Consider the following 27,668-nt stretch of genomic DNA (forward strand, 5'->3'; position numbering starts at 1 on the left):
GAGCTGGAGTGAGCAGGCTGTTTTCATTCACCTTTCTTACCTGTGTGTCAGCTCACGTGTGTCTCAGTGTTTTGTATTAGAAGTGTAGGGTCCTTATTTAGAAGTTTGGTGATGTTTCTGGGACCAGAAATGTGCCACAGGAACTTAAGTCTTGTTTGTATCCATCAGCCTATGGCAGCGATTTTCAACCTTTTCCACCTCACGGCACACGTAGACCAATTACTAGAATTCTGCGGCACACCAAAAAATGTATTTTTTGCCCATCTGACCAAAAAGTAGGTATAATTTTGATTCATTCACACTGAATGGCTATCGTTGTGTTGGCTGTGTCATTATTTTTATTTGACAGTCTAAGGGAAAAGAGGTCAGTGCCCCTGACTACACCACAGTCAGGTATTGCATGTTTTAAAAATTCTTGCAGCACACCAGTTGAAAATTGCTGGCCAGTGATAAAATTGGTCTCATTACATGTCTTTTCACTTAAAGTGGCAGTACTACCCACACTACCCACATCAATATAATCCCCAACAAAATCCCAATGGCATTTTTTACAAAAATAACAATTCTAAAATTCATATGGAACCACAAAAGACCACAAATAGCCAAATCAGTCTTGAGAATTAAGAACTAAGTTGGAGGCATCACCCTTCTGATTTCAAAATATATTACAAAGCTACAGTAATCAAAATAGCATGGTATTGGCACAAAGACAACATACAGGCCAATGGGACAGAACAGGGAGCCCAGAAACAAACCTGTGCATATGTGGTCAACTGATCTTCCACACAGGTGCCAAAAACACACAATGGGAAAGGATAGTCTCTTCAATAAACAGTATTGGGAAAACTGGATATCCACAGGGAGAAGCACGAAACTGGACCCTTATCTTACACCACACAAACAAGACCAACTCAAAATGGATTCGACTTAGACATCAGAGGCTGTAAAACTCCTAGCAGAACACACAGGGCTTAAAAACTTAGGTCCCCACAAAAAATCTGCTTGCAGCAGCTTTGTTCCTAATTGCCAAAACTTGGAAGCAAGCAAGATGCCCTCGGTAGGGGAACAGGAAAGTAAACTGTGGCACGGCCAGACAATGGCACACAGTATCAGTGCCGACAGCAGGTGAGCCATGAAAAGAGATGGAGGGAGCTTACAGGCCTAGCGCTAAGTGCAAGAAGCCAGTTTCTGAAGGCTGCACACTCTGTGATTCCAACTCTGTGCCAGTCTGGAAGACAAAAGCTGTGCGGACAGTACAAAGAGCAGGGGCTGCTGGGGGAGGCTGACGGGGAGGAGTGAGTAGGCAGAGGGATTCTAGGGCGGTGGGAATACTCTGTTTGAACTGCAGTGATGGACACATGTCATTGAACGTGTGTCCAAACCCACAGAACATACAACAGCACGAGTGAGCCCTAACCTAAACCGGGGCCTTCCGGTGACGCTGTGTCAGGGCTGGCGCAGCAGCTGTAACAAACGCGCCTCCCTGGAGAGGGTTTAATAGTGGGGGAGGCCATGCGTGTGTGGGGACAATAGGTGTGGGAGATCTCTGTACCGCCACCTAGTGTTGCTGTGAACCTACAACTGCTCTGAAAACAATTAAGTCTTTTAGAAAAGGACAAAGGAACAATACAAAGCTCTTGGAAATTGAAGTTATCGTGCCAGAATGAAATGCCCAGGAGAAGAGCGGGAAGACCAGGTTAAGGCTCTGTCCCAGGAAACACGGATGGTAAGAGAAGAGAGGGAGGGCCGGTCCAAGCATTGCCGCTTTGATCTCTAGGATCGGAAAGTAAGACCGGGAGGAGGAAATCCTGAAGACGCCACAAAGCACATCCGCCACAACGAAAAGCACGAGTCGCAGGCGTAGAGGGGCCGCCACCCATCAGCACAGGGCACCGAGGCGGATTGCCGCTAAATGTGCGGGATTAGGACGAAAAAGAGGATATAAACGGCTTCCTGAGATTTGAACAAAAAAAGAAAGCCAGGTCACGTAGAACAGGAACCAGACGGACTCGGACCCTCCCGGTGGCCGCAGTGGGCGTAGAAATCAATGGGGCGGTGTCCCCAACACGCGAGTGAGAACTGACCAGAGAACCCCGGTCTGGCTAAACCACCAACCAAAGCTGGGGGTAGAATAAGGCGTTTATGGACAGACGAAAATCTTGAAAAACCTGAGTAACATTTCCCCTTGTGAAGGAACTGCCAGGCTCGCACTGCACCAGTTGAAGAATCCGGGAGCTGCAGAGCCCAGGGAGGCAGATGGACTGTCTCGGGATGGACCACGGGAGTCTCAGAACACAGGCGTGCAGAGCACCAGGAGCAGCCAGCCGGGAGCAGGAGCGGAGGGCCGGGAGGCCTGGCGGTAACTGCCCCGTTCTCTCTGGGGAAAGCGAAAAACGGTACGCCACAGGATCCTACTTGGCTTAGCACAAAATAGCGTAGTACGAACTGTAATGAACAAAACGTGAATGTAAAAATACTGGGTGAGTGGGGAGGGGAAGGGAGAGCAGGTGGTGAATCCAGGGGTATCAGAACTCGGAAATCAACTGTTCTCTGGATCGAAAATGTGTTGCACATAGAACCTTCTTCTGTAATGTTCTCGAGTTTTCCATCAGGCCTCGCAATCAAGCCATTCGTTCCCTCACAGGTCAGACACTGGCTCAGCTTCCTATCAACTGAACCAGCCACAGATCTCCTTCATCACTTCATGCTCCCTTTGGGGCTCTGGGCTGTCTTTGCTTAAACCAGTTGGATGGATAAGGAGCAATGTGGCTTTACATCCGACCCTCGGTCAATACTGCCGGTAGCTTACCCTTCCGCAGAGGCACCCAAATGCTACTTTGGAATCGATGTGGACTCCATGGACATCCCTGTGCCTACACCTTTCCCAGGCTGTCCTTGAGGACAGCCTTCTTCTCTGCTCAGGCAGCCAAGCCGAAGTCATACATAATAGAAGGTATGATGTGGCCAACTTCCTGTTTGGGGTAATTTTTTAATTTTCCATTTTAATGCAAATGTCACACTTGATAATGAGCCTCTGTAACATCCTAATAGGAGGAATACAAATAACATCACAGCAAAATTCTGCAGCCACAGTCAAGCTTGGGAGTTGCAGCTGGCTCAGTGGTCGGGCTCGGGGACACGCCTCTCTTTTTGCACAAGGCCAGCAAATGCCCTGGGGAAGTGTGTGTGAGGCATCCCTGTGGTCAGCACAACAGCTGGTCATCCATGGAGCTGCCCATCCTCCCTGCACGGCAGGAAGAGGGCGCAGTCACCCTTGGCACTCATCTTTGGGTCCCTCAAGCACAAATACTAGATAAATTTGAATAAAATTGTAGGAAGCTGAGATTCTGGATTGGAGATATTTTTTTTAATTATTTTTATTTCAAAGAGCACTAAAAAAATACAGGAATGTTTAGGAAAAAGCTAAGTAAAATGATGTGTGTTGATTTAAGAGCAAGTATTAAATTTGGACAGGGCAGAGTCCGCGTGAGCAGTGTCGGAATGCCCGTCACTTGCCACAGGCACCGAGGGGCCTGGAGGCTGCGGAAGCAGCAGAGCAGTGACTGTCACACCCGGCGCCAGAGCCGGTCCGCCACGCAGAGGCCAGGCACTGAAAACCCACCGACAACCCACCAAGAACTGAGAACCAACAATGGGTGACTTTATTTTATATAAAAGTTACATTGAAAGAGGAGGTTGAAGTCAAGTATACTTGATTTGCACAGACTTGCCAAGTCGCACAGGATTCAACCACTTGGATACTTTTTCTAATTGATTAACAGGACATACCTATTACAGGCTCACGCTGAAGCCCGGTACACGTGTCCAACCAGACAACAGATGTGCAAAGGGACACGCAGAACCACCCCCGCAAACTCGTCTCCTGGATCCCCCACAGGGTGTGTCTGTGTCACCCCTCTGGCTGTGGCACAGCCAGCCCCGAACAGCTCACACACCTCTGTAGTGACTTAGTCCGTTTCTAAAGTGTCCTACAGCTTTGTTCACTTTGCTATGAGTGTGTCTTGAGTAGGTCCCTTCGTGGCTTTGCGTCAGCAGTGGTAGAAGCCCTGATTAGGATAGGGTACGGGTTAATTAAAAACAGAATATGGTTCACAGATGGAGAGGTGTGAAGACCAGGAGGGAAACACCAATGCTTCTTGGCGCGGGGGCAGGCTTAGGGGAGACCCTGGGGCCGTCACAGGTGGCTTCCTCGGGAGTCCCGCAAACACGTACCGACCAGGCAAGTTTAAGGCGAGTCCCCAAGGAGGGGGGCTGTTTGCTTTCTGGCATAATTTTAAGCTTTGCACCAAGGGTCCTATTTGATCACTGGTGACGTGGGTAGAGAAACAAAACAAAAATGATAAAAAAAGAAAAACAAGCCGTTGCCATCCTGAATACTCTTTGCAAGTGAGGCAGGGTCCAGGGCACATGGCCTCGCTGTCCTCTCCCCTCCTCAGCAATGCCCAGAGGCCGACACCGACCTCTCCTGTGTTTCACTGGGCTGTGCCTGCCCTCCTCCTGGCACTGCCGAGAGGCACCCCACCACGTGAAGGCCGCCAGGGACTTAGCGCTTGGTGCTGCTGACGCACTGCTAATCTGGCTGGACGAAAAAAGTCAGTTCCAAGGCCCTCGCGCACTCCAGATTTGTAAGGTAAAATGAAAACGGGAGGGCAACGAAGGACCACACAGGAATGACTGTTCTTTGGATCAAGATATTCCCCAGTCTGCAATACATTCAAAGCGAGCCCCACGGAGGAGGGCCCGGGCAGCTCTCCCCACTTCCCTGAAACGTCGGTTTCTAAAAAATAGCTCGTTCGCTGCACACAGCCATTACATGTTACAGTGCCTGGACAACACTGCCAATTTCAAAACACACGTGCATGCACGCGCGCACGCACACACACACATACACGGTCACACACGCACGGCCTTGCTGCAGGGTCACAGAACGCCTCTTCCCGGGCAGGGGGAGTGGGTCCAAGCCGCCTTCGCTGCTCAGTGCGCAGATCTTTTGCAAATTCAGTGCAAAGTGTCAAAACTAATGGAGACCAAGTCGTCCTTCGTGTACACGCCCCTTCCTGATGCAGGGAGCACACTAATGAATCACAGGGTCCACGGGAACTCCCTGAAACCGCCCGTCGGAGGGTTCTTGTTCCCCGGATTGGCTCTTTCTCTTCAAGATTGAAAAAAGCAGCTCAGTACACAGGATCTTAATAACCTATGTAATATCACAGAACTTCTTAGAAAACGCAAAGTTTCCTTAACAAAAACCCTAACTGTGCGGGCAGGTAATGACATTTGGCTTCTTCACGTGGCCACATCCGTTTTGTTAGTTGTACAGGTGAAAACTGATGAGAGCATCACCCAGGGACTGGTGTGGAGAACCTGCCGTCCGTGACTGTGAACACAGCACATAAGGTTCTGCTTGCTGCAAGCAACTGGTTCGTGTAGGTCCCATTTGCCCAACTGGTCATCGGTCACAGACGAGCTGTCGATTCCCTTTCAGACCCCAAATAAATAATTTCAAGTCTGCTGACAAGTTCCAGCATGACAGGAGGGCCTCAAACGGAGAACTCTGGGCCTCCTTTTCTAGGTCTTGTCTGTAGTCGCCTAAACCGGAAGCCAACGAAGGGATTCATCCAGAGGAGTGAGGGGGGCCCCCCGAAGACCGACTTCATCCCTTCCCATCGTAGCCTCCGCTCCCAGGTTGGCTTCTCACTTTTCAGTCTCTCAATCTCCTGGAAGCAGAAGGAAGAGCAAGTGGGTGGCAGCACCAGGAAACCCCCTGACAAAGCCGGGTTAAGCCGAGTGGTGAAAACGGGGGGGAAGGCCACCCAACTTCACTGTCCCACTGTATTTGAGGACGGGGTGTTCAGGTGCAGTGTGGGTTCTCCTTCCGCGCACCAGCCCCCACAGCCGCCCCGAGCACAGCCAGGCTGCAGCCGCCTGGCCAGACTGACATCAGACAGCTGGCACTCCGGGCCAAGGGCAGCCTTTCATTCATTTGCTACAAATATTTATCAAGTGTCTGCGCTCGGCCTACAGTTCAAAGGCGTGAAGGCAATCAATTTCTGAAACTCACTCCGCTATTCCAAGGGCTGGGTGTCCTAGAAACTGGGATTCTGCCTGGCTCTGCTGACTCTCAAGCCACACTGACCCCTGAAACACGCACTGCTCCTACTGACAGGGAGAGTAAGTACAGCGAGCCCGTTGGAGCTTATCAAGGCCGCCCAGTTAATCTCCTGAGTTAATACCCACGCACCTGCTGTTGACATTAGGCTTTCCCACTTACTCAAGCTTTCACCAAACACAAAGAAACACAGCCAGGGACGAAGCATACCGTTTCATCGTTGCATATTGAGTGGATCTGGGTGCCAAACATGACTGCAGTGAAAGTGAAAAACAGGAGACCCTCAAGGCACAGGAAGATCAACAGGATTACAGTGACTGGAGGTGAAAAGTCACTGCACTCTGCGAACGAGAGAAAGCGGGCTGTGACTGAGTAGCGCAGCATAACCAATACCCACACCGCCAGATGCCGGTGTTCAGCTCACAGGCTCCTCAAGTGGCAGCCCCTGGGCCGGCTTCCAGGAAGAACGTGCTCATTCTGTAAAGGGGCACATTCCCTGTTCACCAAGGGGCGGAGAAGGTCTGTCTTCCCAAACGCAAATTCTCACCACCATTTCCCAGCCAGCAGTTTCCAAAGACTCCACATCCTGTGAGGTTTCTGTTTAGACTGTCTCTCTGTGTTAAAGTGCTTATTAAATGCAACCAAAGCTGGAGAAGAGAGGCACATGTACCTACACACGGGAAGAACACAGGGCCATTCTCACCCGCCCCCGGGGCAGGACGACACTGGCCCGCCTGTGCATCCAGGCTGGACCCCCGATGCCCACCTTCACTACACTCTTGTTCAGTCATGTGGGGAGCACCCTGAACAATGCCTACCCAGCTAAGCAGAAAATAAACACCAGGGACAATACTAACGTCCCTCTAAGTCTCAGATCTGCAAAATACAAGTGGGGCTACGTAGTGGAAATTATTTACTGACTAAGGAAGAATAGTTCTGCGCGCACACGCACACACACAGAGCGGGCCTCACTACACTAGGAAAAAAACAGTGTTAAACTCACCCATACTCTTGCCCACTGTACCATGCTCATGCTGCCTATTATTTAAAACTTACCCATATTCTTAAAAAAAAATCTACTCCTGAAATAACTGCGAGGATTTCTTTCAAAACTGAAAAATCAATTTTCCTTGAAAGCTTTCCCCTCCTCACCCAGCTGCTCGACTTCCAGGAATGACACACCCGAGCTTACCTGTCCACTGCCCTCGGACGCAGGAAATGAACTGCAGTCCACAGAGAATCAGAGCGTGGACTGAAGACAGAGCTATGTACATCTGCAAAGGGGGAGACACTGGTTAGTACTGGGGAGCGATCACGTCTTTCTAGGAGCGAAGGGCGCTTCGCCGCATGCTGACTCCTCCATTTCATTTGTCAGTAAAATTAACGAGGGAAGGAATCAGCTGCAGTGGCTGACGTCTGCCTACCCAAGATCACGCTGGACCAAGTAAACTGAGTTTCTAGAAAAACATACAGGAGGGAATTATGTTTTAACTTCAGCAAGACCCTGTTAAGAACTGTGCGTCTGAGAGAATGAATGACGGTAAAACACTGAAACGACACAGGCAGCCTACGTTTACCTTTGGACCATTCCTACCAATCGCAGCACAGTATGGTCATCTGAATCCAGAGCAAAGGGTGGAGAGAAACTGGTCTGATGTTAGAATAAATTTACCACCTCCAGGCAAGATTCTAGTTAAAGAATTTACAACTCAATATAGGTCACTACATAAATGTCTCTACTCACAGTGAAAAGCACAAAAAATCTCTGGTTCTTCTCTCCTACACAATTGTTCACCCACGGGCAGTGATGATCCATTTTCCGAATACATCGTTTGCAAATACTAAAAAGGAGAGGTCCGATTATTAGTATTCCCTGCTCTGAGCAAACACAACCCCAGGCTGTGTCCCATACACAAAATTATAATGCTGGTCAGAGGCCTGAGGGGGACCTCCTGCTCCAAGGAAGGGCGGAGGTGCCCAAGCCGCCCTGGGGAAGGGGCCGCGGTACCTGCAGTGGTGGGCGCCCAGGCCGCCCTGGGGAAGGGGCCGCGGTACCCGCAGTGGTGGGCGCCCAGGCCGCCCTGGGGAAGGGGCCATGGTACCCGCAGCGGTGGGCGCCCAGGCCGCCCTGGGGAAGGGGCCGTGGTACCCGCAGCGGTGGGCGCCCAGGCCACCCTGGGGAGGGGGCCGCGGTACCTGCAGTGGTGGGCGCGCTCGGGCTTGATACAGCAGCACTTGGGGCACTTGTAGATCACCTCTCCTGGCTTCAGCTGCAAACTCTCCATGTACTCTTTAGTGGCATTTCCTTTCGGTACTGCCCCCTGCAGTTTAATAATAACAATGTTTAGTTAGGGAGAAGGAAAGGTTAAAAACAATAAACGCAGAGATTAGTCTTAGATTTTATATATCATAACATAGTTAGTAATGTAGTAGTTGCCACTGGAAGCATGTTAATATGAAAAATAACTACTACTCAGGCAGGACTAGAAGTTTTATTTTGCATGAAAAATAATATGCATTAAAATGAATTCAAAATAAAGACCTTATTGTCCTTCACAACGTAGTAAGTCGCGGGAGTTCTCTCTCGCTCATGTAAGTCACACCAGCGGCAAGGCTTGTGTGTGCAGCCCTCCGACTCAAGGGCAGCTGACTGCCACCACCTCCCTATCCATCCCCCGTTCCAATGCACAGGGTCGGCCTGAGAGCGCTGCCCACGCAGCTCCCCATGAGCGGCCGTAGGGGCGCCCTGAGCAAAACAGTCCCAGAGGGTTTCATCTTGTGCTTCTCTATGTCACGCACCTGTGTCTGCCAACCTGCCCAAGACCACTCACACTCAAACCTGGAAAGTGTGGCCCCAAGTGACCGACCCAACGCAGCCTCTGGCCCTGGGGACAGGGGCGGTAACAGCACACTGCTCTTGCCCCAAGTGCCAGGGGGGCTGGAGAAAGAGGAGCCACGGGTGAGCAACAGGAAGACGTGTCAGGGAAGCGTGAGCTGATGGCAGGAGGCCGCCTGGCGCTGAGGGCTAGGAGCCGTCATCACAGGACCTTGTAGGCAGGAGGCTGGACATGGGCAGCAAGGCCTGAGCAGGGCGGAAGGCTTTGATCTTTGGGCGGTAGAGATGCCGTGGGAAACGCATTTGGAAGACGATGCTGGGCACCGCGGCAGGCTGGACTAAGATAAGTGACCCAACTGGAGTGGATGCGGGGTGGGGAGGGTATTCTAAATGTCTCAAGCTAGGGAACAAGGTCTGTATCCCATTTGTTTCCCCCGGGAGCTTCATGCAAAAATGCACACGCTGGAGAATGAGCCCACTGAGCCACGGGACCAGCAGGCCAGCAGAGCGGCGATACAGGAGACGGAAGGCAGCAGCTGACGTGCGGTGCTCGTGCTGCAGCGAGGAGAGGGGTGGGGTGCACAGGGTCAGGAGTGGGTCTGGCTCCCAGGGGACCCTTTGTTATCTACAGGAAAGGAGAAGTGGGTCCCTGAAAAGCCTCTGAGGGACATCCAATGCGGTTATGGTCAAAACCCCCACAATCTGGTGAGGCTACACACCATGGGCAGACTTGGCCTCCCAGTTGTCCCCTAAGTGCTGCTCCCAGCGGCCACCTGGCAGGGTCTGTCACTGTCCTAGGCCTAAGGCCTCCACGAGGCAAACAGGCAACAGGCTAAGTAATGTGGGGTAACCCCTGTGACGTGAACTTAGATGTAGAGAAAGTCACACAAGTCAATGTGTCAGTCACGTTCTGTTGCCTGGTTAGTATCAGTTTATTCTCAAACAAAGGTCTAATCTTATTTATAAAAAAGTTTTATAACAAAACGTTAACATCTTGATACCTTTTTAGAGAAAGCTAACCAACAGACATGAGCCCAGACTTCAATGTACAAATCAGGAGCCCCTGTACCCGGGGTTTAAAGCCACTCTCAGTGCTGGGGAAGAAGAGCCTTTTTCAAACTAAACCTCCCCACCGGCTGTTAGTACCTCGCCACGCACACCTGCAGCTGAGCTCCGCTGAGGGGGAACCTCTCCTACTGGGCCTGTGGGCTGCCCTCCCACGAGGCACCTCCTTGGGGTTCACGGTGAGCCTGGAATCCACTATCTGGAGGTGACTTCTGGCTGAGCTGCGAGGATCTGTACCGCTTTGCCTGAACAGAGGACGTCTCAAAATCTCAGAGAGGCAGCCTTACACCCAGCACGGAGGATCTGACTCCAGGGCCCCTCAAGGTATCAGGAAGGGCAGTCCACTGTGTGAGACCCCGCCCATCTTTATTCTCAGGGACACTGCTCCAAAGATAAGGCCAGCCCACCGCCCTGGTTCGCACACCCCTGCGCCAGCTCTCTCCCTGTGCGTCGATCCTGATCTCTATTTGGCAATCACTTCCTCACAACCCACACCCGACAGCATCAGTAACTAGTGAGCTCCTCTCCGCTTCACACACAGGCTGAACCCTGACCTTTTTCTGACCAGGCGGAAGTAAGACGTTTGCTTCAGATTTTAACTGAGACTTAAAAACAAGGGAATTACAAAGCTAGAAAGAACTTAGAGATAATAACTAACCTTTAGCCCTAAGAAGTTAAATGAGCTGCCTATGGTCAAAAAGCTATTGTAAAGGTCAGGCCCTGCCTGGGTGGCCCAGGTGGTTGGAACATCATCCCATATACCAAAAAAGTTGCAGGTTCAATGCCCAGGAGGGGTGCGTACAAGAGGCCACAGATCGGTGTCTCTCTCTCTCTTGCTCTCTCTCTAAAATCAATAAACACAGCCTCTGGTGAGGACTGAAAAAAATTAGTACAGTGGTGAAATCCAGATCTCCAATCTCCCAGCTTCCAGCCCATTCCTTAGAAAGAAAATATTTAAACCAGGAGGGATTTTAGAAATCATTCAGAACAATCTCTTCACTTGAATGAACAGCCCAATGGGAGTACTTTTCATTAACATATCGTGGTATCACTTCTACTTAAGCAATTCCTATCCCCCAGTGAAAAATGCTACAAGCCTATATCCAAGAATTGTAACAACCTGAGGTGACAGGAGCAAGAGCCCCTCTGCCACACGGGCGGTGGGGTCACATGAGACTAGACCCAAGAGGAAAGTCCCGCTCAGCAGGGAGCACTCACAGGGTCGGTGAGCATGGTCCTCAGGTGCGACGACAGGGCCAGCACCGCTAGGCAGTTAAAAATGACCCCGTTGACCACGGAGTACCAGAAGTCTTTGGAAGGCAGCAGCATGACAAACGTCACCACAAAGTCCGCGTAGACGACCAGAAGCCAGGTCATGACGGCGCAGATCATGCCGCAGCCGTCGTGGATGAACCAGACCCTGTCTGCCACGTCGGCCTCGGAGGAAGAGGAGGACGAAGAGTCATAACTGTCGTTTTCAGCCAGGAGAGGATGGTGTTCGACATCACGGAGCCGGTGTCCTGATGACGGCATGGTTTCCCGATGCACCCTAGACGGGAGCAGACATAGCTGATGAGGCTCCGGGGAACCCACACAGGGCCAGCCGCAGCCGCAGTGACAGAGAGAGGAAAAGAACAAGCCAGGTGCGGAATGACAGCACCCAAGTCCCCAAGCCCGGGCTGCCACCCACTGTCCACGCCCACAGCCCTGTGCAGCCTGACCTGTCTGCTGCGGCGCACAGCAGACCTTGCGGCTCTCGCAGACAGGACCGCCCGCGGGATGGGAGGGTGACCAATGAATGACTGTTTCTCTAGCATTCTCCACTGGCCCACTCAATGCCGAGCTCACGGTGCTTACCTGGGCTTCCTCAACGTGACTCTCAGCTTACTTTCATTTCTCCCACGTTTTAACTCTAGGAGCACGTATCATGTTTTAGAGGTAGGCTCCCATTTTTATCCCCATCTCCTTCAACTGTATACTGTTTCTACAATGCGCTTACTCTCTACATTATCTTTTAAAGTTTCCTTCACTTATTAACCCATTCTTTGACACCTTTCCTATGTTTCCTACAGTCCGATACCTGCTACCTGAGAACACACAGAGTCCAACGAAACAGAATAGGAACTTGCACATTTCCTAAAAACTTGTTTTGCTGCTTCTTTAAACGTGTGACCTTCTCCTGCCAGCATTTGATAGGAGTGATACTCAGGATAAGTAAAGACAAGGGAAATACAGAGACAGAGTTCACATGGCCTCAGTGTTCATACACGGGACAGAAAAAAACACTGGCACCCTTCCATGGAATGGCCCCAGTGCTTCCGCGGCGCAGGCGCACTCACCCCTCCCCAGCGGGAGGGGCAGTGACAGGAATGAGTGCGCTGGGGGTCAGGTCTGCCACAAGTGATAACCAGCAGCCTATTGAAGATGGGTGTTCCGGTTGGTTGGTTGGTTTTTACCTTAGATGCAACTGGGGCACAGCAACTATGAAAACATGTAGTGAATGAATAAACTTGCAGATGAGAGTCATTCTGCAATTTTTTGCAAAATTCCCACTCAATATGAATATTGATTTGTACAAGAGAGAAATAAAATTGTTCCCATGGTCAGCAAAATAACCCTACTCTTAGGTCAGACAAAAACAGCCTAAAAGGCTTTAAGTGAAAGAGAAGAAACTTAAGATACGAGTTGGGCAGACCTGAGCCAGCCATTCTTTCAGCTGGTGCTTCCTGAACCCTGGGTCACCCCACTTGCCTGCCCGCCTTCCCCTGCAGGCGCCTCTGCTGAGTCCCTCCCACTCCCGGGGAGGGCCCATCGTTTCTCTTCCCAAGCACGTGTTCCCAAAGGTGGTTCTCCTTCCTCTGAGGAGCACTCTGGAAAGGGTCTCTGAACAGCAGACACTCCCATACCACTGTGAAGCCTGATTTGGTCAGAGGGCCAGGACACAGTATCCGCAAGCTTCTCTACCTCCCTTGAACTCTCAGGGCCCGCTCGTCAGTTCCACTTGCAGCGTATTCACCACTTTCTGCGGAGAGAGCCGCTGTGTGTGCCCCCGACTGCCAGCCCCCACACGGAGGGCCCGGCCCTCGCTCGCCCTGCGCTGCCTCTCGGAGCCTGCGGGCTGTCGGCGCGCACGTCTGTTTACCGGCAGATGCAACCACAGGGAAGTGGGGCCTCTCTCCCACGAATCGTTTCCTGGAGATTCCCATACAAGTTTCTTAGTGAATCATAGCTGTACTGCAAGACCTTAAGCTAAAAAATTCCCCCGACCAGAATCCCTTTGCTTTATGGTGACACCTCAAGTAGAAGGCTTTCCATGAGAAATGTAGCTGGCTTGCCGGGCAGTAAGATGATTCGCCGCATGCCCGCATGCCCAGAGGCAGACTGGCCTTTTGTCAGAGCACCCCGCGTTTGTGCAGCCTGGGTTCTACCAGAAATCGGGACCCTGAGTGGCTTCTAAAGGCACACATGCTAAACAGCTGCGCCAGCTCAGCCTCACCTTCCGGCTGAGGCACTGGGGAGAAGTGCCAGAGAGCAGGACACAGGCCTGTGGTGGTCCGCCTGGCCGGGGGTGCAGGCGGCAGGAAGGGTGACCACAAAGTCACCGAGGGCGTGGTAGGGCATTCCCAGAAGTGCACACTGGAGAGACGCTGTGTAATGCTTATGTGCTTTAGAGCCAGGCTCGCTAAACCACCAGAAGGCAAAGGGGAAAACAATCTGATACCCAGAAGTGACTTTATCTTCAAGAAAGTCATCAATGGGCACGGCAGGGCTAGGCTGGACGCACCCAGTTATCTGTCATAAACTGCACGAGCCCTCGGCTGAGCCACTGTATTTACCCTTCATGAACGCAACAGGAAGGGAGGGGAGGAAATGAAGAAACAATTCCTTAACGCTGAACTAATCTAAAAGTACTGGGCGCGTCAGAGCAACGGTACAGCGATTTGAGATGCAGAACAAAAACGTACGCTCGTTACAGTGAGGCTGCACTCTGACGCTACACTAAATGCCAGAACTGCTGCTGATTTAACTCCCGAAGATCGTCTGGGGGAAACCCCAAAGCACTAGGCATTGAGAAAGCACTAGGCATTGACCGAGTCGCCTCATCGCGTTCCTACTTCTACGGCGGACTTAATGGGGTTTTGTCTGCTCCTGAACCTGAGCCGCTTGTCCTGGTTAAATAAAGCTCACTTTCCCAGAACACGAACTGCAGATCCCCACTCTTCACAGGGACAGCCACACAAGCAAAAGTTCCCATTACATTCACATTCACCTCATCTTGTGATACTTGCTAATAACTTAACAGTTCACTTCCTGGACACCCCCCCATCCCCACCCCTAAGATACAGTCTCCTTCTGGGACGTGGTAATAAGCAAACCATGGCGACAGGCAGAGAGAAGCATTTCCTTATTGCCGTCGGCCCTTGCACGACCCACACTGCCTTTTCAGCAGCGCCACCAGTCCGGCTATCGGCAAGGAGACCGTGACTACACACCTGCATAAAGAACCACGTTCTTACCTCACAAATTATTTTGAAACATTACTGGAACATTTTGTGCCTTTTCTTCAGGATCTGAAGGTACATACTGTCCTATGTGATAGGATCTGAAAGATAGTAACATTTGATTAGAAAAGTTACTTATTTTATGACAGAAGAGTGTATAATATTTCTTAGGGTATGATTAATTTTTGGAGCATATAAAACCAACATAACATTTTACACATAAAGTTCTGTCACTCAGAACTACCCTGGACTATGAATCACTACTCCTCTAAGTTTTCGTTACTGGGAACACTGACTGACGACCGTGAAGAGTAAGTATTGCAAGTCTGTCCCTTTACCCTCCTGCTACTGTGGCCACCGTGTTGGACTCGCAGCCTGAAGCCGAGAGCGATCTCTAAGGATAACCCACACCAAAGCAGACTAACCTGCACCTCAACGGTCAACCCTCGTTTTACTAGCCACAGTAAAGGGGCTCCAGAAAAGGGGGACGGAGTGAGCCCAAGAGGTACGAAGTGCTGGAGGGGAGGAGCATGCCACACGAAGGAACACAGGGCACGTGAGGGAGGGCCACCTACTGAATGAAGAGACTCCCAGTCCCCACCTCCCACGTGGCTCACTGGCAGTGGGCGGTAGACATGGTCTTCCTGAAGCACTCACCCAGCCCGAGAAAAGGCCTCAAGATGCCAAGATGAGGGGGAACCCCAACAAGGAAGTCAGACTCACTGCCACATTTCCCCGAGACGAGGACCGTCAGCGGACACCCTACCATGGCTCCAAGAGCCTGGCCCACCTCTTTCTTAATATAAACCAGCAGCCAACAAATGTTTTGAAGAAAGCCCAAACAGTTCTTATGAAGGAGTGAGCCCCAAAAAGAAATGGGGGAGGGAAAAATTCAGAGCAGGCATGATGCACAGTGAAAAAAACTTAAGTAATAAGAAACTGTATCTTTAAAACAAAAAGAGGAACATTGTAAGGACTCCCTCGTTATTGAACAATAAAAATATGATGGTAGAATTTTGAAATCTTAAAAACAGGACTGGTTGAGAGAAAGGGGAAATCTCCCAGAAAGGAGAACTAAAGGACAAAGAGAAAGACCTTGGGGAGAAAGTCAGAGCAGAGGACCAGCCCAGGAGGCCCGTCTCCCACACTGCAGGAGGGCTGGCAGAGGCGGCCCGAACACGCATCCTCCTGCAGCGCGGCTGGCTCCCACCCTGCTGCCTGGCCCCGCGCCGGCAGCCTGTCCACTGTTTTGTCCAGTATCCTTCCAACATATTACTTCTCTGCTCAAGCAAACCCTCAGTTGGTATCTGTTTTCTTTCCTTCTTTGCCTTTTTCTGATGTTTTCTTTTTAAAATTAAACTTATTGGGGTACCGCTGGTTAATAATTACGCAAGTTTCAGGTGAGCAGTTCTACGACGCATCACCTGCACACTGCATAGTGTGCTCGCCGCCCAGAGTCGAGTCTCTCCTTCTGTCGCCGTGTGTTTGACCCCTTCACCCTCTTCATCTTCCCCCACCCCCGTCCCCTCTGGTAACACCGTACTGTTGTCTAAGCTGGTTGGTTCGTTCATTTGTTGCTATTTTATATCCCACATGAGTGAAATCATATGGTTCTTGGCCTTTTCTGTCTGACTTCCTTCACTTAGAGTGATATTTTCACAATCTATCCATGCCGTCACCAATGGCAGTACTTCTTGTATTTATGGCTGAGGAGTATCCCTTTATGGACATGCACATCTTCTTTATCCAATCATCTCCCAAAGGGCACCTGGCTTGTTTCTATGCCTTGGCTATTGTGAATAATGGCAGGGGTATGTGTATCTTTACAAGTAAGTGCTTTCGAATTGTTTGGCTAGATACCTAGAAGGAGGACTGCTGGGCCATTTGGAAGTTCTGCTCAATTTCCTGAGAACCCTTCACACTGTTTTCCACAGCGGCTGCGTTCCCACCAGCAGTGTGCTCGGGCCCCCTCCTCCACATCCTCTCCAACACTTGTCACGACTTGTCTTATTGGCAACAGCTGTTCTAAGAGCTGTGAGGCGGTATCTCACAGTGGTTTTGATTTGCATTGCCCTTACAGCTGGTGAAGCTGAGCGTCTTTTCATGATGGCCATCTCCATCTCCATGTCTTCTTGGGAAGAGTGCCTGTTCCAGTCCTCTGTCCACTTTCTAACTGGAAACAACCCAATTAACATACGGGGTCTGTTTTCTGAAACCAAGGTGGCAGACTTGGGCACAAGGGGGCTGAGAGGGAAGAAGGTGCAAGGACAGGAGCCTGGGGGGACTGAGAGGCATGGGGGGGGGTATGTTTCCCCAGTCTCTGCTACCAAATGCATTCCGGTATTCCTCCCGGTAATCCAGGGGCTGCCCAGTGCCTCCTGTCTCAGGTTTGCTGCACTTCCTCGTGGGCCAGGCTCACCCTGCCCTCCCCACCCAGGTCACCACCCCGACCTACCTAGACCACCTCCTGCCCCGCCCTCAACACCACCCTAACACAGTTCAGGCTCTGAGCCCTTCTGAACTTGTTAAATAACAATTGTGGCCATAAATGCCAAGCTGCTTAAATTTATGGTGGTGACTTTTAAAATATGATATTTATATATAATAAATTTATTAAAATATCGAGGCAATAGCCTATGACTTTAAATGTATTCAGGAGTCAAGATCTGTCTTAGATTTACTTTTAACTGTATCTTTGGTTAAGTTTCTTAATCTCCTCCCCTCACTTTTTTCCTTAGCTATAAACAAAATGTGTATTTATCATAGACAAGCTGAAAATAAGTAAGTAAACAAAATACATCAGTATGCTCCGATGGTCAGTTACTACAAAAAAGAATTAAGTTACAAATACTTCATTAAGGCAACGAAAAGAAAGTCTACCCGTGAGTCTGGTATTCATGTTTATAAGAAAATGCCGTTTAACTCAGTCATTGTCTCACTATTCATACACCCACTGATGACCTATATAAAACACAGAAATAAGCAAATCTCTGCTTCAGACACAGAAGCAGCATGAGATGCAAAGCCAGCTGTGAGAGATCCATTTAATTCGAGCATGGAGGGCAGGTTCCTTCAAGCACACACTCTGCAAGCCCAGCCCCTGCGCATCCACAGGCAGCAGAGGTGGGAGTCACCGTGTAAATAATGTGCTAAGTGTCGTCCCCAAATTGGGAGCATAGTGTGATGAGGGAGAGAGAGGAAGGCGGCTAATTCTGTCTGGAGGAACCAGAGAAGGTGTCACCGAGGAAGACAGCATGGTAGGCACTGATGGACAAGCAAGACACAGGCAGGAGGAGAGAAGAGTGCGCAGAGGGGAAAGGACGTGGGGCAGAGGGAAGGGAGGTGTGACCCAAGGACAGACTGAGGTCCAAAACAAAGCGCTCTAAACGCCAGGCTAAAGAGTCTGGCTGTGCACTTCAATCCACTGAACTAGGAGGCACCGGAGTTTAGGTGAACAGACAGAGCTTTAAAAAGACACCTGGTGACAAAAGTGGGACAAGGGTGGAAAGGGAAAGACCAAGTGCCCACAGGCTGCTGCTGTGACCCAGAGCAGAGATGGTGGAGGCCAGGGCCAAAGGGGGAGCAGGGAGGGCCTGAAGAGGGCTGTCTGAGAGGCAGACCCAGCAAGAAAAAGCCTGGTAGCCCACGGGGGATGGGCGGGACACAGCACAGGAAAATAAAAGGGACTCAGAGGCATTACTGCCCTGGCTGAGACTCTCGTGGGAATGGGAGCTGCAGAGTCAGGGACAGAGTGCCGAGACTGGGGCTCAATGAATTTGGGGTGTCTGCAGAATAACTAGCAGAGTTGACCAGCAATCAAGATCTGATCTCCTCCCACCCCAACCTAGAGACAGGTAAGGAGAGACGCCAGCACAGAGGAACAGGTGAGGTGGGAACAGGTGCACTCACCCAAGAGGCCCCAGAAGTGTGAGGCCGGAACCCTGGGGAACACAGGCATGAAAGGGGAGGAAGAGGTAAAAAAGGGCCAGGAATGGAGGCCGGGGCGGGCGTTGAAGGCAGGAAGGAAGGTAGGAGCAATCGACACACCACAGGGGACTCCGAGGCCTTGGAGACGGGGTGGTAAGATAATTAAAGAAGGAATTTTTTACAAATGTGGTTAAATGAAGGTATAGGCAGCTAGAAGGAAAAGTGGAGGAAAAAAGTTTTTTTTAATGTCCTCTCTTGTGTATAATCTCACTTAAAGCTACCATGAGCTTAAAGAAACACTAGACCTCTCCATTTTACAGATGAGCCTGTGGACCCACGGGATGTAAGTACCCACCCAAAGTCACCGTTAGTTCCTGAGACTCTACGGGAGTCCCACCATGCTGCATCTTGGTCTGACCACGCCACACTTTTGAAAAGCCTAGGACAGCCCCAGAAGCAACCGAATGTAGAGAAAATGAAGAGCAGACGCCTAGGTAAGCCATTAGACTGTCAGACTACAAGAATATAAGCTAAGAGGCCCAGTCACGCTTGTTCCCGTTTCTTTTTTATTTCTCATTTTGTTGTTTGAACTTTTCCTGCAACTACAAAAGCAAGATAGGCTCACTTTTTTCTGTTTTTAAAGAATGAGGGTCCAAGTGTGCAGGCTCAGGGCAGTGACAGCTGATGGAACAGAATGGCCCTTCTTCCCTAGACTGGAGGGAGGGGAGGGGCCTACAGGCAAGACGGACTCAACCTGAAGAGGGTCACACCCCATAACACTCTTTCTGAGCACGGAGCAAGGAGGTGGGTGTGAGTATCCAAAGCGGAGGAAAGCTTAGGAAGAGCTACTGAGACTGAGAAGAGGAGGAGAGGGAGAGGGGGTGGGGGGGCCGCCAGAAAAGGGCTGAACCACAGTACTAGGTGCAGACAGCGCCCACACCGGCCAGGTCTGACAGAGTGATGGGAACGGCCAGCTCTTCACCCAAAGGCCTGGCCCAGTGCTACGAAGGCTCACGCAAGGCTGGAGATTAACAGAGATGGTGACAGAAAACCAGGAATCGAAGACAAGCCTGGGGCTGGAACGATGAACCAGAGTGCAGGATGAAGGGTGACGCCTGATAAACCAGGTGACAGGAAACCTCAAGGGACCGGGTCCGGAGAAAGTGACAAGGAAGCCAGGAGAACTGGGCTGAGTCAGCAGGGGGATGTGAAAGAATTCCCAGGATCACAGTTCAGGATGCTGACAGTATCGCAAAGGGCGGGTACAGAGAAGGGGAGTGAAAGGAGACCATCAGACACTGTGTCCCAGGTAGACCACCAGCCCAAATGATGGTGAACCAGGACGGGGCCTGAGTTAGACTGGGGTATGCTAAACAGAGTCAGAACCCTCCCCGAAGCTGGAACAAGAACAGAGCACTCAGATACTCTCCCAGTGCATTTACTGCATTTACGTTCTTAAATGTCCTTTCCATCAATTTACAATCATGAAAGATTTAGTTTGTGCTTTCAAGCCCTACCAGTAACGCATGCAATATGAAACCACTGTTTTTTTTTCCTCAAATTACGGAATCTAAAGAACCGAATATTAACCTTTGAAGAAAAAACCCAACAGAATAGTAAGCTAACTGAGGCAGAGTCTCATTACCTCACTGTGAACAGTAAATGTATTTAACCTTTCCAGAAAGGCCTTTTACACTACTGTACTTAATCACTCCCAAATAGCACACGGATACTGCATACCAAAAGGATGGCAAACTGGCAAACACTCCAACCAAAAGCCAGGGGACTCGGAGAGGAAAGTCAGTCTCAAGAATGGGGGTGGGGCAGGCACAGGGGTGGAGACAACACCAAGTTTTTCTCCTTTCTCACGGGCCACACCTCTCTCTCACCCTCACTGGGTCCTTCTGCACAGACAGCCAAATGTGGGGAGTGCTCACACTCAGTCCTGGGCTGTCCCCTTTACATGCTCTCTAAAGGACGGTCTCACTGGCTCTCAGCCCCATGCAGTTACAAATGTGTACCTGGGAAACTCCCTCACTAATAATGCATCACTGAGCATGCCCACTGGCTCCTCAGCAACTCCCCTGCAGGAAGGTCAAAGCAGAAACACAGCCCCACCCAACGAACTGTCATGCCCCACTCTTCCCATCTTTTCACCATTTTTACTTATTGATTTGATAGAGAGAGAGGTCTGCTGCTCCACCCACTCATGCGTTCATTGGTCGCTTCCTGCACACATCCCGACCAGGGATGGAACCCGAAACCAGGGCACATCAGGACACTCCAACCAACCGAGCTAGTGTCTAGGGCTCTTCCATCTTAATAAAGGGTATCACCATCTAGTTGCCAAGGTCAAAGCACAGGATTCACCCTTCATGTAACTCTTTCCCCCACCTCCACATCTAACCGATCGGCAAGTCCTGTGGGCTCTCCCTCCAAACCCCACCCAGATCTGACCCTCTCTGCCACCTCCCCACCCGGCCAGATCAAGGCACAAGAGCCCTCACCTGGGCTCCTAATCAGTGCTGTTTCTACAGTCACCGCCTCTACACAGCCAGCCACCCGTTCCCCATTCAGCACCTGGAGCACTGTTTCCACAGATGGCAATCAGATGGAGGTGGTCCCTCCCTTAAAACCCTCCCGTGACTGCCTCTGAGGTTAAAGTAAGAGCCAGAGGCCTCGCTGTGGCCTGTAAAGCCCTACACATTCAGTGGCCTGCTGACCTCACCTCTTCCCCACCCCCTTGTTGGCTCTCGCTTCCTTTGTCAGACACATCAACAGAATATTCCTCCTAATATCCCAGCATGCCCCTAGCACACTGCACACGCTACAAATACCTGTTGAGTGACTGAGGGAGAGCATCGGGGAGCATGCTTGAAGAAGACAAGAAAAAGTAGAAATGAAGCCCATGGGAACACAACAGGAATATGAAAGAGGATCCAAGAGGGAGATCTGGCATGGGGGGTGGGGCCGGAAAGTCAGGAGCCTTGGAGAGGAGTAGCAGAGAAATGTGGAAGGGTTAAGGGGACAGTGGGAGAAGCGCAGGAGAGGAAAACCCACCCCAGAAGGGGGCTTTCTGGGGAAGTGGCAATCTGAGACGTGTCGCTTGGAGCACGCAGGCTGGACGAGGTGGTGTCAAAGGCATGTTCACACCCCCCCCGCCAAAGGTTTCGCTTTTGTCCCTGCACTAGAGCCACAGCTGGACTCCGAATGTTACATGGAGCAGCCGTTTAAAAAATCCCAACACAGTAAGTAAACCTTGAAGAACCCTAAATCCAGAAGTAAAAAGAGCCCCAGAATTCCAAACCTCTTCAAATGTCCTTCCCCAGGGAATAACTGAACCTGAATGATGCTGATGAACCCCCGCCTCCTTCCATATTTTCCTGAACAGGGCTTCCTTGTTTAATACGAAGTGAATTTTTATAACATCAGACTCGCCCAAATCCAAAACACCATGACCGTCTGACACACTAACAGTAGATCTAGCTCTCAGGTGCAAGTTAAGGGCAACGTAAAATATCAGAAGGTGAAAGGAAAGGCCAATACTGAGCGTGTGTGTGTCACGGGCTTCATATAAATGACAGCATTTCCTCCTCCCAAGACCCCAAAAGCCGGGCGCTATTATTAGCATTTTAGGAACGAGGAAATTGAGCCTTAGAGCTGAAGTAACTTGGCCAAGTTCACAGCCAGTATATGAAGGGCGAAGTCAGGGCTGTTTTGACTCCAAAGCCCATGTTCTTCCATTAAAATACAATGCCCCCATCTCAAGCACTTGGTTTTAGAAAATGCATCCTATAATGAACAAATTGAATTTGGGAAATATGAAACTCTAAGAATTCAAAATATTTCAACAAAGAAATGATGCTAAAAGCCTGTCTCAAGGGACACTGGAAGCCTATTCTGAGCGCCCCCTACTTATCAGGTGTTGCAAATGACTGAGCCCTTTCCCAGAGAGAACCAAACCAGCAGCTTAACCCAGAGCGGGCCTCTCCTTCCACTCACTGACAACACCCCTCACACAGCCAGTGTTTATCAGGCACCTTCAACCTCCAGGCACGCAACTCCTCCTCCTCTCCCCTCACTCCTCCATGCTGCTGACACTGCCCACTGACAGCTCTAGTACTTCCCTGCCTGCCTTTTCCACGCCCCAAGTTCAGGCACCCTCGCCTCTGGCCTGTACATCTGCAGAATCCTAACCTCAGACGGTTTCCAAACTCCAACCACCCTCTATGTGGCTGCAGGAGTTACCAACAAAATCACAGAGCGAGTTACAAAACCCATCTGGTCCCAAACCTTGGGAACACGACATTCAGTGCTCCACTGAATCTGTTCCCCTGCCTTTCCAGGCTGTTTCCACCAGTGTCTTCCACACAGGGCTCAGGCTGGCTGCTCTGCCGCTGCTCCTGCTGTTTCCTCCCGCTGAAAGACTCTCACTCGCTGCCGGGCCAGATTATTCATTAATCTAACATTCACCAAGCACCCCGCCATATGCAAGGCACTGAAAGATAACCCAAGTGTTTTCAAAACGTTAAGGTGCTGTACTAATATAAGGAATTATCTTGGCCCCATAAGGAGTCTGGATTTTATAAGACAATTAACAGGATTCTACTGAAGGTTTTTCAAGAGTGGAATGAAGTATATAAGCAAGGCTACGATTATGAAGACAAGAACATGTCTGTAGAAAGAGGCGAAGAAGCCAGCGAAAGAAGAAACGCAAAGAGGCAAGTGAGAGTAACTGACTAAATGCTTGTCCCTTAACAGGCAGACCGCAGGACAGATACAAAGTGACGTGGAAAGCGGGATTGGCTCTTCCTCAGAGGCAAGGGGAAGAAAAAGACGGGTATTCAGAGATATTTTACCTAGAAAGGAATCAAGGTTGAGAGAACTTCCCCAGAGGCCTTTGTCTTCTCCATGATCTAGAAGGGAGAGTCATTTTTCAATGGTAAAGCCAAAAAAAAGGTGTATTTTTAAGGAAGGATGGTGAGTAGCAAAAAATTTAACCTTGCCCAGAAGAGGTCTGGCCTTTGTCTTCAGCTGACAATGAGATTTTTGGCGGTGGCTGGCCACACAAGAAAGACTAACAGTTCAATGTGGGGTGGGGCTTTGGGCCATACAGTATCAGCTGACCTGGAAACTGAGATCAACCACGTGAGCAATCAATCAACCACAGATGGAACCCCAATAAAGACTCTGAATACCAAGGCCCAGGGGAGCTTCCCTGGTGGGCAATACCCCATGCAAATTGCCTCATATCAATGCCAGGAAAGTAACATGTCCTGACCCCATGTGGAGAGGACGTCAGAAGTCCCACCTCCGATACTTTCCTAGACTCTGCCCTGTAAGCCTTACCTTGGCTGATTTCAGTCCGTGTTCTTTCCCTGTAATGACAGCTTCCAGTGAGTTCCCTGAGTCCTTCTGGCCGATAATCACACACATACCCAAACACTGCTTCAGGAAAATTAGCCTGTAGAGCTGTTCAACACAGAACGGAAGAGGAAAGTTCTGGAATCACGAGGAAAACTATTTCTCAACTTATCCCAAACATTACCTTTATATGTGAACTTATTCCTAGTCCCACTTCCTCAAATTAACCAAGATTATATTATTTACATCACCCAAGAGTCCAAGCCTGCAGTTAACGGTTTAGTAAGAATATAAATGTATGTCCATACTTCTGACTGAATCAAGAGTGTTTTTATGTAAAGTTCCAGCCATTCTACTCACGCTAATACAATCACGCGCCATAGAACTATGAGCTGCAGGGAGGACCGTGGTCTCAGAAGATTACAATGGAGCTGCAGGAGTCCAACTGCCTAGCAACGTCACAGCGCGATGCATTCCTCACGTTTCTGGTGATGCCGGTGTAAACAAACCTACTGGGCTGACGGTCATACAAAAGTGTTGCACGTACAAACACGCACAGCACGCGATACTTGACACTGATGGTAAATTTACTATACTTTTAATCATTAGAGTACCTTCCACTTAAACAGTACACTGTGTTACACCGACGGCAGCCTCACACACCTTGTTTGCCGTCTCGACTGCCTTGTCTTCTCTTGGGCTCGCTTCTGTCAGGTTCGCAGCCTAGGAGCGACAGTCCCTGCCATATGGTCTAGGTGTGTAGTACGACGTACTGCCTAGGTTTGTGTACATGCACTGTATGGTGTTCACACCCAGCGTAATCGCCTAACGATGCCTCTCTCAGAGTATACCCCCGCTGTTAAGTGGTACCTATCTGTACCACGAGAAGAGGCTTTCTAGAAGGGGATTTCAGCTTTTATAGTGCACGGGTGTGCGTGGCTGCCAAGTTGCAATCCACTCATTGTAAACCGAGGCAGGCTCTGAGTCATTGATAATAGAATACTGTATACGTTTTACCCACTTTGCCTTCATATGAGACATATGCATCAAGTTCCGATTGTTGTTTTACGAATTTTTTAGGAAATTACCTTTTCAGATGGTCTTATTCTCCTCCATCTCTCAACTCAAAAGTCAATGTGAGCCCTGGCCGGTGTGGCTCAGTTGGTCGGAGCATCGTCCCATAGACCGAAAGTTTGAGGGTTCAATTCCTGGTCAGGACATATGCCCAGGTTGTGGGTTAGATTCCAGGTTGGGGCCGCAGTGTGTATGAGAAGGCAACCAATCAATATTTCTTTCTTTCCTTCTCTCTCTCTCTCTCTCTCTTCCCCCTTCCTCTCTCTCTAAAAGCAATGAAAAAATGTCCTTGGATGAGGATTTTTTAAAAAAAAGTCAACGTAAACCTACTAGTCTACCTCCAAAAAGTATGCAATCCAAATAACTTCAATAAATCTAACCCTTCTATTTTTCATAATATTCAAGAAGTGCAATTTATCATTTGTGTTCCATTCCATTTTTCAAATATCCCAACAGCTGGTCACTTTGGCCAAGTTGTAACTTCCTAATAAACAAACTTAACAAGGTACTTTTTAAAAGATGACTTTAGCCCTGACCAATATGGCTCAGTTGGTTGGGTGTTGTCCCACAAAGAGAAAGGTCGCCAGTTCGATTCCCAGCCAGGGCACAGGCCTAGGTTGCTGGCTCGGTCCCTGGTTGGGGCTTGTATGAGAGAAAACCAATTGATGTCTCTCTCCCACTTTGATGTTTCTCTCCCTTTCTCCCTCCCTTCCCCCTCTCTCTAAAGCACAACACATATATAAGTAAATAAATATTTAAAAGGTGACTTTAGAAAAGTTGTAAGACAGTATCAAAAAATTAAGTTCCTCACCTGTGAGGTGAAGAGTTTAGGAAGAAAAATATGTTGAACTAGATTTCTAGACCCCCTGAAACAGTAACAGTGAAACAGACAAATACACCGCATGAAGTACACGCACTAAGCAGAATGCAAATATAAGTGTAGCATCGGTTTGGAAAGCACTGTGCACAACCTGGATAGCAAAAGCAGCTGCAAGGCAGCTGTGTCAGCAGTTCTCACACTCCAATTTAACTACCATAATAAACTGGTTGCCCTTAAACCAATAAAGTGTGTCCAGCCAAGAGCAAAAAGAGACTTAGTTCCAGCAGCAACGACTCCTCAAGAGAGATGAGTCTGGGCCGCACTAAGAAAAGATGCACCCATTGCCTAAGGCTGACCTGATTGTCCCAGATTCCCTGTCAGGAACCAACCTCCTCCCCCAAAGATCATTGACAGTGGAAGAGAAGATAATAAGAAAGATGTGCAAAGAATGAAAGAGAGAAGTTACGAACGAAAAGGGAGGGAAGAACAAGAGCATTCAAGTCAAGCACGATGTGGGTGAAAGCCCATTGTAATGTACGCCTATAAACAACTCTTTACAGCTTACAGAAGGGTTTATAGCCATTCTCTCCTCTAGCCGTAACAACCGGGTATTAGAGGAGAAAACCGTGGCTCAAGAGCTGTCACGCCCAAGGTCAGGCAAAAAGCTGGGGCTGCATTTCGGGCCCCATCCCGAAAGATCAACTAAAGAGTGACATGGAGACGCCTGGGGAAGCCAAGAGCAAGCACAGAAGTGCCCTGAGGAATTCAGGAATGTAGCAGCTTACGGCGGGGTGGAGGACAGGGAGCAGGGGGCAGAAAGTGGCTGGGAGAACCGGGCATGAGCAGCCGGCCGGGCCCAGCCGAGCTCCCCGCACTCACCCGAGGCCCGGGCGGTGTCGCCCGGCGCTGCGGCTCCTCTTGGCCTGCGGCGACGGCGGCGGCGGCGACTGCAGGGGCCGAAGCAGGGACGCATCATGCGGCCGCGCTCATGGCCGGGCCGGAGCAGGCCGCAAGCCTCCGCTCGTGTCGCTCCCACCGGGCCAATCGGGGGGAGGTGACCGCCGAGCACACACCGGAGCTCAGAACCCAGCCTGGAGAGCCGGGCTGTGCGACCCCCGGAAGTGAACTCCGAGGGGTCAGCGGCGTCGCGCTTGCGCAGTTCCGGCTTCCCCCGCTCCCTCGCTCCCGATTGCAGAGAGGGGAGCGTGAGGCCCCTTGCGGGACTTGGTGGCCAAGGTCCTTCCGGAACAGAGGCGTTTAAGGGCGGTGAGTTCCTTGAGGAAGGCAGCTTCTAATCACCAACTCCCCTCGCTAAAGTAAAAGGATCCCTCCAAAGTGAGATCCGGAAGGGAAAGGATTGGGGTTACGGGCTGGCACAAGGTCCAAGCCACGGGTGAGGCTGTCACACTAGGTCCAGAGTTCTTGCTCAGGTGATTCGAACCCGCGGCGACCTCTCAAACAACTGTCAGCTTTAGGTGTGGCCTGTACGGCGTGCGAGAATGAGAACTCAGGAAACGGGGAAAGGGAAACGAGAGTGAGAAAACGGAGGCAGAAGCACGTGGGGCAGAGGGGAAGCGTGCTGGACTGGGGATTGGAGGCCCGATTCCTGGGGTCTGCTGAGGCTCCGGTCTCCCTCTCTGAGGGACCTGGACACCAGAGCATCCCAACGATTCCTTCCAGATGATGAGTCCTAAATTTTTTGAAGGTAGACACCTTTTTTATTTATTTGGGTTTCCTATAGTATTTGGGACAATTGCTGCAGGACTGGGAAGTAGATGCTCAGTGTTGTAAACTGGTGAGTACTCACTAATTGTAAGATTCAGAAAAGCGGTGATTACAGCTGAGTAATCTATCAGCATCTTACTGTCTGCAAGCCACTTTCTCACTCCTCTCTGCTCTTGCCCCCAGAAACTCTGATTCCAGACAAACTTTCGGAAGTAAGGGGTGCAT

At 50.2% G+C, this 27,668-nt stretch overlaps 1 protein-coding gene across 7 annotated transcripts; it reads right to left on the reverse strand.

Moving 5' to 3' along the window:
- Positions 1–3,640: 3,640 nt before the first annotated feature.
- On the reverse strand, positions 3,641–26,908 carry ZDHHC7 (zinc finger DHHC-type palmitoyltransferase 7). Of its 7 annotated transcripts, none has more exons than XM_053915349.2 (11): positions 26,598–26,908; positions 24,913–25,032; positions 24,185–24,341; positions 23,810–23,932; positions 14,549–14,634; positions 11,250–11,580; positions 8,327–8,451; positions 7,875–7,971; positions 7,323–7,404; positions 6,341–6,471; positions 3,641–5,738 (listed from the first exon to the last, which is right to left on the reverse strand). In XM_053915349.2, the coding sequence occupies exons 6-11, from the start codon at positions 11,562–11,564 to the stop codon at positions 5,562–5,564; spliced, it is 927 nt and encodes a 308-aa protein (XP_053771324.1). In that variant the 5' UTR covers positions 11,565–11,580; positions 14,549–14,634; positions 23,810–23,932; positions 24,185–24,341; positions 24,913–25,032; positions 26,598–26,908; the 3' UTR covers positions 3,641–5,561. The 7 variants fall into 7 exon arrangements, with proteins under 7 accessions (XP_053771324.1, XP_053771321.1, XP_053771325.1 ...); XM_053915346.2 differs by having other exon boundaries at positions 24,913–25,164; XM_053915350.2 differs by lacking the exon at positions 24,185–24,341.
- Between the last annotated feature and the right edge of the window lie 760 nt (positions 26,909–27,668).

The sequence above is a fragment of the Desmodus rotundus genome, chromosome 12 (genome assembly GCF_022682495.2).
Source record: "Desmodus rotundus isolate HL8 chromosome 12, HLdesRot8A.1, whole genome shotgun sequence".
NCBI classification, from domain to species: domain Eukaryota; kingdom Metazoa; phylum Chordata; class Mammalia; order Chiroptera; family Phyllostomidae; genus Desmodus; species Desmodus rotundus.

Coding starts and splice junctions, on each gene's coding strand:
- ZDHHC7 (XM_053915347.2), bottom strand. CDS start 11,564: ATGCCGTCATCAGGACACCGGCTCCGTGATGTCGAACACCATCCTCTC. Junction 8,452..11,249: donor GGACCATGCTCACCGACCCT/GTGAGTGCTCCC, acceptor ATTAAACTGCAG/GGGGCAGTACCGAAAGGAAA. Junction 7,972..8,326: donor GAGCGCGCCCACCACTGCAG/GTACCGCGGCCC, acceptor TCTCCTTTTTAG/TATTTGCAAACGATGTATTC.